The 15,026-nt window shown below is 36.5% G+C and overlaps 1 protein-coding gene across 5 annotated transcripts; it reads left to right on the top strand.

Moving 5' to 3' along the window:
* Positions 1 to 222: 222 nt before the first annotated feature.
* LOC129894017 (shaggy-related protein kinase epsilon-like) lies at positions 223 to 8,619 on the top strand. Of its 5 annotated transcripts, none has more exons than XM_055969504.1 (14): positions 223 to 462; positions 1,980 to 2,036; positions 2,136 to 2,329; positions 2,414 to 2,506; positions 4,168 to 4,227; positions 4,399 to 4,671; positions 4,863 to 4,934; positions 5,067 to 5,123; positions 6,612 to 6,752; positions 6,852 to 6,902; positions 6,988 to 7,083; positions 7,177 to 7,260; positions 8,187 to 8,289; positions 8,370 to 8,619. In XM_055969504.1, exons 3-14 carry the CDS (start codon positions 2,210 to 2,212, stop codon positions 8,450 to 8,452), a joined length of 1,233 nt encoding a protein of 410 aa, XP_055825479.1. In that variant the 5' UTR covers positions 223 to 462; positions 1,980 to 2,036; positions 2,136 to 2,209; the 3' UTR covers positions 8,453 to 8,619. The 5 variants fall into 5 exon arrangements, with proteins under 5 accessions (XP_055825479.1, XP_055825478.1, XP_055825476.1 ...); XM_055969503.1 differs by lacking the exon at positions 1,980 to 2,036 and adding an exon at positions 1,456 to 1,527; XM_055969501.1 differs by lacking the exon at positions 1,980 to 2,036 and adding an exon at positions 1,456 to 1,493 and having other exon boundaries at positions 224 to 462.
* Positions 8,620 to 15,026: the final 6,407 nt, after the last annotated feature.

Raw genomic sequence — 15,026 nt, 5'->3', positions numbered from 1 at the left:
TCATTTATATTTGATTTATGATTCAGATTATAGACTTATATTTGGATCGTATATCATTTAGCGACTATTTTATCACTTCGAATGTAATAAAATGGATTTTTAGATCTAAGGCACTGCTCGTTCCTGGCGCACTGCAAGAGTCATTACTGTAAGTGTGAAGAAGCCAAGGAGATAATGACACGTGTAGTTGAGACTCCTGGTACGTAATTCAGATGCTCCAATCAACTAAAATTGATAAAATCAGTTGGGGTCCGCTCTTGCTCCAAGCAGAATTTCCAGTCGAGTCAAAGCTTCTGTATGAAAAGTCCTTGAAACTTGAGCAAAGCTCGCAATTTTCAACTTTACCTTCTTTCTTACCTGCCGGAGATTCCTTTTTACTTTCTTCTAGGGTTTCGTCATTTCACCGATCGCCATTCTTTGCCGCTTCAACGATCACAACCTTTGAGCTTTCGTGAGCTGCTGGTACGTGTCTCCGTTCCCTTTTCTACGTTTTCATTAGACCTACAGAAATGATGGCTAAAATGCAGATAGTCATTACAGATATATCCATTACAAGTGTTTTCTCAGCTCAGTTTGATTTTTATGATTTTATTTCTTGTGTGAACTGACTTTAGCATAACATTTCTGTAAGTTGTCGCTGATGTATTGGGATCATATAAAGATGGAAGCTTTATAATATTCTTTTTTTATATAAATGATTATGCTTTCTGGCTTGCGTGAGAGAGTAAAGCTATGTTTCCTGAAGCTGTATCTTTTCCGTTTTTTTCTACTTCTTTTTGGTCTGAACTGAAGTGCATTAGTAGCTCCAGGATGTCCAGTTTGGTTCTGGAATTGAAACCAAACAAATGGGCCGCGAGCCATTCAGGTACCCAAAGATCAGGAAGAAAAAAAATAAGGGAAGGGAGGGTTTCATTTTGCTATACCATTGAGAATTGTGGTAACATCATGTGAAGATGCAATCAGGGATCCTCTGGCTGCATTTGGATAAACAAATTCATAAAATGGTCTTGAGAATTTCCTGTTGCTGGTGATATAGGATCTCTTTTAGCATTCTGCAACTGTATCCTGATAGTAGGAAGGCCGCCCTATTCCATGATTTGTTTGCAACCTCTCATTCATGTTTGCCATCCGAAACATAGAGAGGGGTCTTAAGCTCTAAAATGCCTGGGATATAGTTAGTTAAGGTTCTTCTGCAACTAAGGGCGATACATACAATGGCAGACAGTTCAAAAGATACAAGTATTGAACCATGGTTATGAAAATGAAAAGGGGTATTCAGGAGGACTATATAAATCAAAAAGTGAAAGACTGCACAAATTATGTGGCCAATTTCAGAAGGGAAGCATTGATGATCACTAAAATAGGAGTTATTACATCTATTTGGGGATTTGAATTGAAGCTGTCTGTCTATTGTATTTTCATAGAATGGCTGAAAATGTGATCAGGAATTTTCAGGGGCTGTGAGGCTGGACTGTTGAAGGGGAGATGAAGAGGTTGGTAAAAGAACGATACTGTCTATTGCGTTTTGTAAGTCAATTATATTTTAATGCATAAAGAAAAAGTGTAGGCAATTTGCAGACTGAGATCTTGAAAATCTATATTCTTTAACAAGTGGTGGTGTGTTCAAATTCTTTTTAGGATCCTCTCAAGCTCTGGAGAAGATCAATCATTGTTATGTTATTGGACGTATTTTCAGTACAAGACAAGGAGCTAATTTAGCCTGATAATTTTCTTTTTTAATTGTTCATTCATATTGTTCCTGATGTCAAATGTTCAATCAAGGGATACACTGTGAGAGTCAAGATACTACTAAATTCTACTTCAGCTTAGCAAGCAATGGCGCTAGTTTTCTTTGTAATGATATAATAAATTGTTTATGCACACAGGTCAGAATTTACCATTGGGATGACAAAAACTTTAAAAAACCAAAACTACCAGTATTATGTCTGCAATACTTACTATGTGTTCTTACTCAACAGAATGTAAAGTGGCTATGGCTCTATTCTGGTCATTTCAGGTCAATGTTGTACAAATGTGTATGTCATTTGCTGGTTCAGAAATTATGACACAACTTTGAAATGTAGATTTAGTATGACATACATCTTTTCTAATTTTTGTATATCGTTGCATCCCAGGTTTTTTGAAGCTGATGATCTGTCTTTCAAGTTGTGCCCATTGATCACTACCATAAGCAAGTTATCTTCCTGATATGGCTTCTGGCTGTATAATGCCTTCAGCAGATGGAAAACCTCAAACTGATGTCATGCTTGTCGACAAACTTCCTGAAGAAATAAATGAAATGAAGATCAGAGATGATAAAGCAGAAAAGGTTGGTTCTGGGAAGAGGACTGCATATTCTAGTCTCTTCGTCTATGTACATTTGGTTTATCTTAGGCAGTTTCACTTGTGATAGGAAATGGAAGCAGCTGTAGTTGACGGAAATGGAACAGAAAAAGGCCACATTATTGTGACAACTATTGGGGGAAAAAATGGTGAGCCTAAGCAGGTAAGAAGTTTTAATCAGTGATTGTTCAGTTTTCAAATTTTGGGTTTAAGCTCTAGAATATGTTAGTTACACTTGTTAATCGGGAGATACTGTACATGACTAATATCTTCTGATGGTTTTTATATTTATTTCATGAGTACTACAAATAGACAGGATAAAGAATTTATCATTAAAGAAAAAGGATTAAAAAAATAAAAAATGGACAATACGCAAGGTCTAGAGTTATCTCACAGAAGCATTGATCTTATTGAGTTAAGCAACAAATCTCTTTGCATTAGTCTCTTTTTGTTTTAGGAATTCAGAAAGTAATATTAGATCAAAGCTAAACTTTGAATTGATCAATAGATTCAATGAGCAATTCTCGTTGTAATAGTTTCCTTTTTGTCCTGAATATCGGAAAGTAAAGTTAGCTCTTACTCCCTTCATTTCCTCCATCTTATGTGCACTACATTATTGACCGAATATTTAATCTATGCTTTTAGAGGGTCAGCTGATGACATTTAATTGATCCATAGCTGGTTACTGACCTTATTATCGTAAAAGATAAAGGAGAATGCACCTTTTTTAAATGCATGTTGAGGTAAGTAAAGGGGGGCACATGTACTACCTTTTCTTAATCAAAAAAAGAAGAAAAAGAATATGGGGAAACATGTGTGTGTGTATATATATATTTTTTTTCCCTCATACCACACTTACCTAACGTTTTTCCTCAAAGCAGCGACATGTACTGTAGAAATCTTTTCATTTTCCAGTAAATCCTACTATTCCGTTCATAGAGCTATTTATTCTGTGGCAGACATTTGTTGCACACCAGTGCAGAGGGGCAAATAGTTTCGAAAGGCTCCAATTTACCACCAAAGGTAGTGGTGGTTTGATAAGTACCCCTCCATCATTAACTAGAGGTCTCATGATCATTCCCTATGCATGGAGTCACCTTTAGTGGGAGCGCCTTACCCCCCCCCCCCCATAGGCAGGGTTTCCCTGTGCGAATCCGAATTAGTTGGACCCCAAAGTGGGTAATCGATACCGGGTGTGAAACCAAAACAAAAGGACTCCATTGTTTCTTCTTTGTATGATTTAACAGTATATATTTATCTGGTTTAAGTTTTAGAAGAGGAGTTCTTATTCAAATATATTAGTAGACGATTAGCTATGTTAGTAGCATGCTTGTAAAGTTAGATGGCGATTCAGCAGGATGTGCATTAGAGATATCTTACGTCCTCATTGGTTCTGCTTGTATCCTGCATGGTTAGTTTCATTCAACAATTTCCTTTTCACTGTCCTGTAGAATGGTAATTGCGCGAAGGGGGTGGTGATGGTGGTAAATAGTTGCAATCAATGTATAAAATTCACAAATAATGAGATAAAGAATCAATATGAGAATTGGGAAGGGTGCAAATATTTTGGAGTTTTGTGGAACACATTAGTCTAGATTAATATTTCTCAGAGGATACCTTATACTAGGGAATATGGAAATTCAAGGGAGTAGCACGGACCCACTCAACGCTGATAATTATCATGTCTTTGTAACCAACCCAGTATTCTCGTGTCATCTTACTTCTCTACTAATATTTGACGTTTCCTTTTATGCATTTTTCTTTAATGTCTTTTTGTTGTGTTAAAAGTTTTTATTTACTAATTTATTCTCTTTTGCCATTCAGACCATAAGTTACATGGCCGAGCGTGTTGTTGGACAGGGTTCCTTTGGAATTGTGTTCCAGGTACAAACTGTTAAAATTTTACAAATGATGATCACCATTAATCAAGGCATATTGTACGCAAAGGGTTGGGGAAATATATAATACCTTATTGTTTCTACTCATAACTTGTCTAGCAGATTATTTATAAGTCCAAATTTGTTACTGATTTGCAAACCGTGTGTATTTTTGCAGGCCAAATGCCTTGAAACTGGAGAAACTGTGGCAATAAAAAAAGTTCTACAGGACAAGCGATACAAGAATCGGGAATTACAAACAATTCGCCTTCTTGATCATCCTAATGTTGTTTCACTGAGGCACTGCTTCTTTTCAACTACAGAAAAGGATGAGCTTTATCTTAATTTGGTTCTTGAATATGTACCTGAGACTGTCTACCGCGTCTTGAGACATTACAGCAAAGCAAACCAACGGATGCCTATGATTTATGTTAAGCTGTATACATATCAGGTTTTCATTTTACATTGAAAGAAAATTCATGTTCTATAGCAAAACTTATGTGATAGTTGACTTGTTGCAGCTTGTTTTGTTTTATTTTTTATCGTTGTTGCAGCTCAGGACTGTTAGTAAGCTTTTTTGTTACAAATACTTTAAGATATTTTGTTGCAAATCGTTGTTTATTGATTATACACTTACTTCAGATTTTCAGAGCTTTGGCTTACATACACGGGATAGGAGTCTGCCACAGGGACATCAAGCCTCAGAATTTACTGGTCTGTTTCTTTAAAGCTTAAGAGTCCATCTATTACCCCACTTGTGGGATTCCACTGGGTATGTTGTTGTTGTTGTAAGAGTCTATCTATGAAAAGGTTTATGATATTGACTACTGCAGTTTGCTATGACAGGTCAACCCACATACTCACCAGCTTAAGCTCTGTGATTTTGGGAGTGCAAAAGTTCTGGTAATTGTAACTTGTAATATTTTTGTTTGTGACTTCTCGAAAGTTGACCAACTCCAGTTACAAAGCACAACGTTTATTTATTCAGTGACAGCAGTTTAGCAACTTAGAAGTTAATGTATGTTATTTTTATCACCTACCCATTTCACGAAGAAGAGGAATCCTCATTAAATTTGTTGTCTTTAAGCGCGCTTAAACCCTGAAGCGATGCTCAAAACGTGTTGAGCGCTTCGCCTCGCTTTATGTGCGCTTGAGTGTCGTCATCAAGGTTCTAAGGCAAACTTTTCCTTGCCAATGAGCCTCTTCTTAAAAAGTGATACTAAACAATTGATATTTCACTTTATCATAATTTGTTTTCAATTTCTTTGGTCATATATTTGTTATTCATGTTTATAATTATTAGTCTTGGACTAAACATACATTTTGCATTTTTTTCTCCCTTTGGGCCTTTTTTCATTAAAGCCCATGCTCTATTTGTGCTTTGTGTTTAAAGCCCCAATAGACCTTAGAGCTTTTTTGCGCTTTTCGCCTTCGATAACACTGGATTATAGTTGTGTACCAACTTTTGTGATGAGTGATTGTGGTTGTACACTACTATCATCCACTTGCATATAAATCAGGAAGCAGTTGTGGTTGTGAACATTCGTTTTGTTGGTGACAAGTGATTGTGGTTCCACATTGTCCTGATGGTTATATTTCTTATATAGTTACTAGGATTTTACAGGTAAAGTTGCTGTCGTGTGACCAGGAGGTCACGGGTTCAAGCCTTGAAAACAGCCTCTGGCAGAAATGCAAGATAAGACTGCGTACAATAGACCCTTGTGGTCGGGCCCTTCCCCGGACCCTGCACATAGTGGGAGCTTTAGTGCACCGGGCTGCCCTTTACTAGGATTTTACAGAAGTTGGACAATGTTACATTGCTTCCATGTGACTAGGAGGTCATAGGCTCTAGCTGTAGAAACAGTCTGTTGCAGAAATGCAAGGTAAGACTGCATATAATAGGCTCTTGTGGTCCGGCCCATCCCCAGACCTCGTTCATAGCGGGAACTTAGTGCACTAGACTGCCCTTTTTTTATGAACAATGTTAAATTGTCTGTCCCCTGATTATTTAGGGAAGCGGTTATTATAATAAATTAGTATTGTTTTCTACTTTTTTATCTTTTTTGTACTGTTCTAGTTTCTGAGGCGAAGCAATTACAGTTACTATTGATCTCTGGCCCTTTGAGTTTTGTCTGTCAACCAAATGATAAACAAGTAGCTTTCAACACTGTACAATATCAAAAAGGGATTCTACCAGAACAAAAGATTCACTTTTCATTAATGTCAATCAAGTTGGACTTGATCAATTTTCCTAGAAACAAGCCCACACTTTATACTTTTCTCGACTTAATTTTTCTCTGGGGTATCAGAAGAATTCAGCTCAATCTTTTGTTTATTTTGATCTTCATTTTCCTCTTAAATAGCTGTCTAAAGTTGTCTATTATCCTTCAGGTCAAAGGCGAGCCAAATATTTCATATATTTGTTCTCGTTACTATCGTGCGCCTGAACTTATATTTGGAGCAACTGAATACACATTTGCTATTGACATTTGGTCTGTGGGTTGCGTCCTAGCTGAGCTGCTTCTTGGGCAGGTCTTATTCTTTCAGAATCATGTTCTTTAATTCTAGACAGAGGAACAATTTCATAATTCTTGACATCTTTCTAATCTTTTTCCATTATAATATCCATAGCCCCTCTTTCCTGGTGAGAGTGGAGTTGATCAGCTTGTTGAAATAATCAAGGTATCTTCACTCTAGTAATGATGAACTTAATTTTGTGATCTTCGGATTGCAGAATGCAATTGTACTGAAATCTTGTATGGTCTAGGTTCTCGGAACACCAACTCGGGAGGAAATCAAGTGTATGAATCCAAATTACACTGAGTTCAAATTCCCACAAATCAAAGCTCACCCTTGGCACAAAGTAAGGTTCTTGGTCTGTGTTCCTACATAGAGAGTACAGTGCTGATCATTCGTTGCTCACCTATATACTCATTGCTCTTTCTTTTGTTTTCAGATTTTTCATAAGCGGATGCCTCCTGAAGCTGTGGATCTTGTGTCAAGGCTTCTCCAGTATTCTCCAAATTTGCGGTCCACTGCAGTGAGTAAAAACTTCTCCTCTCCCCCCCTCAATTTCCCAGCTGCAAATATAGATGAACCGGGTACATCAACAAACTATATTAAGCAGTAGTACCTGGTCAAACTTCAGACCACAATGTGAGGGGAACAAACAATTGTATGATTCTGAAAGGGTTAATCTTGGAGTCTTTCCTCTGGAATCACTTTTAGATGATTGTGGAACCAAGAATAACTAAGGCCTTTATAATCATCACAAATAGGACCACATGCTCTTTGTATTGTGTGCATTACTTGGCCTTGTTTAGAATTTACCATCGAAACAATTATGTTTTTTCCCTTATCCAATCAAAGAAGAAGAAAAAACTAGGTTTCCAGTCACCTTACGGTTGTTTCCTCCCTATTTGTTTCTAAATGCTGGACAATCTGTTTCCATCTTAGATTATGCCAAGCTACCTAAGGGCCCTACCTTAATTGTAACAACAGAAAAATTAGCTTCATATCTTTGCACCTTTAAATGCTTTAGCAAACAGGTCAAGTCATTTCTGAATAAGTTGTTTCACAACTGAAGAATTAGTATTCTCTAATTTCTTGGGCTGATATATTTTTCGAGAAGTGCATTTACGGCTGATATGAGCCCTGATCTTGTTGCGTTGTCCCCCCAAAAATGCATCCTGATATGATCTTGTTGTATCATTTCTGTTAAACAACATATTTCTACGAAATGATAAATGAAATAGATTATGTGTTACTTGTGGAATCAGATGTTTTCACAATCATTCGATTGCATAATTTGGAAGCCTTTTATGCATTTTAAGTGCATAAAAAATGAAGAGCAAAGTACCTTTCTTTCATGTTTGGTATGGCATGCAAGACAATGTCTATTGGTTCTAGTTATTTGAAAAAATGTCCATTAAGCTTTTGTAATATCTGTTTGATTCCCATTTGCAGTTGGAGGCTTGCACCCATTCTTTCTTCGATGAGCTCCGTGACCCTAAGACTCGTCTCCCTAATGGTCGGCTGTTGCCACCGCTCTTCAACCTCAGGCCTCAAGGTTTTTAATCATTCCCTCACCAGTACTTTTAGGAATTGAACTTTTCTTTGTTACTTATTTTCGTGCAATTTCATTTGTAGAGCTGAAAGGAGCATCTGCAGAGCTCTTAAACAAACTGATACCAGAACATGCTAAGAAGCAGTGTACCTCCCTCGGTTTCTAAACTTTGTGAATGTTATGCATCATTAGTATACTTATTCGCAACCACTTTGTTTATTATCTGCTTTGGTACAAACTGTTTGACGTCTCCTCCTTTTCATGACAACTGTTGACTGACAAACATTGTGAAACTTGTTCCTTGTGCAAATGCTACTTTCTTTTCTTTGCTGATGACCCCCCCCCTCCCCCCCCCCCCAACCCTCTTACCATTTTTCTGATTCCAAACAGTAAACCAAAGGAATTTGTTGATACAATTGAATTTCAGCTGGGAAGGTCAATCACGTTATATGCTTGGCCGTTATATTGTATATGTCGGGTTGACTGCTACATCAACTGCTTGTTATATCAATATGAGATACAATTTTTTCTATATCAGGTGTCGTCACTTGGTTTTGAAAAAAGAATCCCTATGATTCTTGTTGAACTTTGAAAATTCAAGTATTATGATTGTTAAAAAGAAGGCAAGGATACTAAGATTGCCAAGCAAAATCATAGGCTTACATCAACTTAAAAACACAAAATTAGAAGAAAAGATGTCTACATTTAGCCATAATGTCTTTGATTAAAATATCTTGAATCTAAATGTCTATTTAAATGATTAAGACTATTTGTTTTTTAAAATTTGAATATGCATAATTTATTTATTTGTAAATATAATAAATATGCAATTTAGATAAGAAATAATTAAATATTATAAAAAATATAAATTTAATAAAATAAAATTATTATGAAAAAATGTTAAATATTTATGTTCGCTAGTGTAATGGTTGTGGTGATGGTGAAAAAAATTATAATGATGGAGGTGATCGGCGTGGTAGTGACTAACTATAGTGATTGAGAACAGTCATGGTCGACAGTGATGCTTGTAAAGCTAGGGTGGTTGGTGGTTGACAATGATGGTGATGGTGGTTGTGTTGATTTAGGTAGTTAGTGATGGTGACTAGAAATTGTGAATTGACTGATGGCAACTGGTGATTGTGAATTGAGTGATGGTGATTGATTATTGTGAATTGAGTGATGGTGAAAATTATCCATTCAAATATATCTCTAAATGATTTTAACATTTTCTTTAAGATTTTAATGATTAAAATTTATTCAAATCAAGTAAGTGTCTATTTTTAATGTAAATAAATACAATTAATAGCCTAAGAATCATTCAAACTAAGACCTTCTTTCACTATAAATAAGTCCTAAGCCTTGGTGCAAATTTAAGATTATGATAGAATTTGTTACCTGATGCAGGAATCACATTAGTATTTGAGGATCAGGTTACTGAATTCAGGAGGATTCATCTCGAAAAGATCAGCTAAGGAAGAAGAATTATAGAGAATAGAGATAGAGAAGAAGATTGTAATTTCATATATGATTGTAAAAGAGTGTATTGAATTGGAATGGACTGATTCCCAACTAACTTTGTTATCTCTATAACTAACTAACTTTGTGCCTAACAAACTTTAACTAACTTCTGTAACTAACCTTTGAACTAATCAACTGTACAATTAAAATTGGCTAACTAACTTTTGAAAACTTAACTAACAATTGGAAATGCTCGCTTTTCCTATTTCTTGTAACATTACTCCCCTCCAATAGAAGATCCTTGTCCTCAAGGATCAAATAAGAGAAATCTAGTCTGTAGGACAGTAGCAAATTTCTAAGTGGCAACATCAATAGGAAGACCAGACCACTTGACCAACACTTGAGCAATCGCTTTGTTGCCCCGCTTGACCATTCTTCTCTGCAACACCTTTTCAGGTTCAAGGAAATGGGGACTAACCAAATCAATAGTAGGGGGTAAGATATCTGGGAGGGTACTGCATAACATTTCTTTAAGAGAGAAACATGTACAGTAGGATGTATTTTGACAAAACTAGGCTATAAGAAAGTGTAAGCAACTGGACCAACTCGCTTTCAAATATGAAATGACCCATAGTACTTTGCAGCCAATTTATGAGAGATATGGTTGGAGATAGTGGCCTACTTATATGGTTGGATTTTGAAATAAACCCAATCACCCACTTCAAAATTTCTGTCACTTCTATAAAAATCAACTTGCTATTTCATCCGCAGTTGAACTCGACCCAAATGGAGTTTAAGAAGTTGTAACTTTAGCTCTCTACTAATCAATGTACTATCAACCTCAGTTGAAGATGATTCTCCAGGAAGGTAAGACAAGTGGAGAGGAGGTGGTCTCCCATATAGGGCTTCATAGGGAGTGGTCTGAATGGCTGAGTGGTATGAAGTATTGTACCAATACTCAGCCATAGACAAACAAGAAATCCAAGTTGCAGCATCCTCATGACAGTAGCATCTCAAATATGTCTCTAAACACCTGTTCAACACCTCAGTCTGACCATTTGATTAAGGATGATAGACAATAGAAGTATTAAGTTGTACTCCTTGGATGGTGAATAGTTCTTACCGAAAGGAACTCAAGAAAACAACATCTCTATCACTAGTGATGGTATCAGTAATCCATCTAACTTAACAACAATATCAAAGAATACCTTAGCAATTGATTGAGCAGTATAAGGATGCTTAAGAGGAAGAAAATGCCCATACTTACTAAGCCTGTCAACCACCACTAAGATCACTTCCTACCCATTGAATTTAGGCAAGCCATCAATAAAATCCATACTAATTTAGAACCAAACAACATCTGAAATAGGAAGAGGCTGTAATAAGCCAGGATAGGCAGCAAGATAGACTTAACCTTTTGAAAAACATCACACCCCTAAATAAACTGTTTTACTTCAATTCTCATGTTTTTTCCAATAAAACAAAGTGAGGAGCCTCTTTAATGTAGCTTTAACACCTGAATGACCTCCTTGGGAATCTTCATGCCACAATTTCATAATCTCAGTTATGAGATTTTGATCCTTGCCAACAACTAGCTTGCCTTTCCTTCTCTGTTGAACTTGGGACCAAGTAAATTGCTTGTGAGCATGAGGATCTGCCTGTAAGTCTATAATGAGCTGGTGGAGTTCAGTATTGGAAGACCACCTATCAACTATAGCCTGGAATAAATCAGTGCCCGTAGGGGACACCACCAATGCCAATAATTCAGCACCAGAAACTCTAGATAGGGCATCACAACCTTATTGTCAACTCCTCTTTTGTAATCTATGGCATAATCAAAAGGCATCAATTTGGTTAGCCATGACAACTGAGAATTAGTGTGCAGCTTTTGTTCCATAGGAAACTTCAGAGCCTTCTGATCAGTTCTTATGATAAACTTCTATCCTAACAAGTACCGAGACCACTTAGTAACAACTTGCTTAATAGCCAAGAGTTCTTTATCATATACAGATAAGGCAGCATGTCTAGGAGATAAGGCTTTACTGATGAAAGCTATATGATTTACTTCCTACATAAGAACATCCCCCATGCCATACCCATTAGCATCAGTTTCCACCACAAAGGTCTTGTTAACATCAGGCTAAGATAGAGGCCTCAGTCAATGCAATCTTTAACTTGTCAAAAGCTGACTGGGCTGCAATTGACCACCTGAAACTATTTTTCTTAGTTAAATTAGTCCAAGGCTTGCTTATCTTGCCAAAACCTTGGATGAATCTTCTATAATATCCAACTAATCATAAGAACCCTCTTAGTTGCTTAAGAGTAGTTGGAATAGGGCATTTCCTCACAACTTCTACCTTTTGTGGATCTGTGGACACCCCTTCTGCAGTAATAAAATGACCAATATTCAATTCTATTAACTCCAAAGAAACACTTGCTCCCCTTGGACAATAGTTGATGCTTCACCATTTCTACAAAAATAGACCTCAAGTGTATAACATGATCTTCCATAGTTCTACTGTAAATCAGAATGTCATCAAAGAAAACAAGTACATGTTTCCTGAGATATTTATGGAATACATAATTCATTAGGACTTGGAAGGTAGCTGGGCATTTGAAAGGACAAAAGGCATTACTAAATATTCAAAATGCCCTGAGTGAGTTCTGCAAGTAGTCTTGGGTACATCTTTTGATGCCATTCTCAATTGGTGATATCCAGACCTTAGGTCTATCTTGGAAAATATCTTGGATCCTCCCAATTCATCTAATAGATCATCAACAATAGGAATGGAAAACTTGTTTTTCACAGTAAACTTGTTCAAATCTCTGTAGTCTACACAAAGTCTCCATGAATCATCCTTTTTACCAACCAATACAATTGGAGATGCAAAAGGACTGCAACTAGGCTGAATGATCCCTTGATCTAACATTTGTTGAACTAACCCTTCAATGACATCCTTTTTAACTGAAGGATATCTATAAGGTCTCTTGTTCATAGGCTCAGTCCCAGCTTGCAACACAATTCTATGATCAAATACACCCCTTGAAGGTGGTAAACTAATAGGTTCTTCAAAAAGTTTGTGAAACTCAGACAATAAAGCTAAGAGTCTTGGATCATTTTCACTATCCTTCTCCTTAATTGGTTCCTGTGCAGCCTTAACTTCCTCACTTCCTACTGGCATTACTTGAATCATGTAGAGTTGAGACTGATTACCTGAATGTCTTGCTAATTTTACAGGACCATCAATTAGTACTTGGTTGCCAGCTCCTCTAAGTAAATGCTTCCTCCCCTTGTACCAAAATTCCATGGTGAGTTTCCTGAAATTCATCTTGATATCCCCTAAATTTAGTAACCATTGGACCCCCAACACTACTCCACAACTCCCAAGTGGAAATAGTAAGAAGTCAGCTGAAAACTTAGCTCATTTTGTCCACTTTCATGTTGCCATTTGCTGAAGCAACTAACTGAGGTGGAGTAGACTTGATTTCACATCCTAGTTGACTAACCAACTCAGGATCGATGAAGTTGTGAGAGCTTCCTGATCTTGGGTGCATTTATGCATCCAATAGCCAAAATAACCCATGTTCATAGTAGAGTTTGACAGCAAATTCTTATAGTTTAATTTATTTTTTAGAATATTTTTTTATGAATATAGCTAACAACAATGATTAGACAATTTCAGGGCTAAATGTGAAAGAATGGACATTCAAAAGATGATTGGATTGAAAGTGGAGCTTAAAGGAGAAGTTGGGAACAAATGTGAAGGAAATGCACTATATTGGAGTGTGTCTGCGTCGCGCACTAAGCTTCAATAATCTAACTCCAACACTTGGAATTTATTGGGCTTAACGTTGTAGTACGCGCCAAGTCTGCGTCATGGACCTGGTTTTGGATAGAAGAGAATCTGTCGAAGAAGAAAATGCAAAATTACATTATACATAAACATCTACGCATCATAGACTTCGTTACAAGGGTTGAAACTTTACATTTTTCGAAGCTCTAAATAGTCCACCTGTATTTTATTTTAAAACATTCAGTTTTTATTTGACGTTTTGATGAAGGAAGACGAAAGGAGAACTCTCCTAGAGTTTTATTTCTTCCTCTCTTTTATTTGTAAGTTGGTTCTTTATGCTATTAATTATATTTTGGATTCTTTCAAACATTATGAGTGGCTAAAATCCCTTATTCTAGGGTTGTAGCCACAAGATGAAGGTTTTAATATAGTTTTCTTTGGTTGAAAATGGTGTCTTTCATATAATTGATCTTATATTCTCATTTACACTATTGTAATGCTTGATCACCATTAAAATATATTTGTTGTCTATCCAGAACTCGAGAAATGGAAAAAAGATAGAACACTAGAATATAAGGAGTGTGTTTGTTCTAGAATTTTTTAGGATAATTCGTGTATAGGATGCCCATGACACATACCTATACACCATATTTGGTTAATAAACAGGATGATAAGATTAAAGCATCTGTGTTGGTTCATGCCTATCCCCACTCAACGATGTAGTTAGGCTGTCAACATAGGCAGACAATTAGAGGTCGAGAGACCATGATTGTAAAATCAACCCTGTAAATCAATAATTGAAAGACACATTAAATGCTAGAGTGAAAGTATGTTAGACCTGAAATCTGCAGTGCTACAACCCTAGAATTACTTACTCATTTGATCACAACTCACTAAATTTCTGAACTGTTTCTTAATAGTAGTTTTAATAACTTAGTATACAATATAATTGAAATTAACTTTTTGCAAAACACGCGAACAATTGAGTCAATTAGAAATATTACTCAGACCTGATTAAAGACCTTTGGGTTCGACAATCCAATTCTGAAAGGAGCCATTTTATTACTTGTAAGACCATGTATACTTGCGTGTGCTTTGGTGGCAATAAGTTTTTAGTGCCGTTGCTGGGGACTTTAATTTTGGCAATTGTTCATTTTCAACATTTCTTAGTTGTTTGTGTTAGTGTTAACAACTTGATCTTAGCTGTGATTTCTTACAGGGAAATTTGGAAAGGTATACCGGAAAGAAGTGGGAATATTGTAGAGCTATTAGCTGAGCCTGAGATATTTCTACATTAGGAAAGGAGGAGAACAACTGCTCAATATCTAGTACCACAGGTCAATCTAGGTTATAATAATAAAGTGCCAGTAGAGGTCCCTATAAATATGGCAGCCAAGACAGTACGTGATATGGCAGTCCCAATCACAGCGAATGTCACCTTCAACATTCAAAAATCGCCAGCTGGAGGAAGATTTGAACTGAAATAGA

This window comes from Solanum dulcamara, chromosome 7, assembly GCF_947179165.1.
Source record: "Solanum dulcamara chromosome 7, daSolDulc1.2, whole genome shotgun sequence".
NCBI lineage: Eukaryota > Viridiplantae > Streptophyta > Magnoliopsida > Solanales > Solanaceae > Solanum > Solanum dulcamara.
The sequence above is the reverse complement of the archived record's forward strand: the minus strand, read 5'-3'. Positions and strand labels throughout refer to the sequence as shown.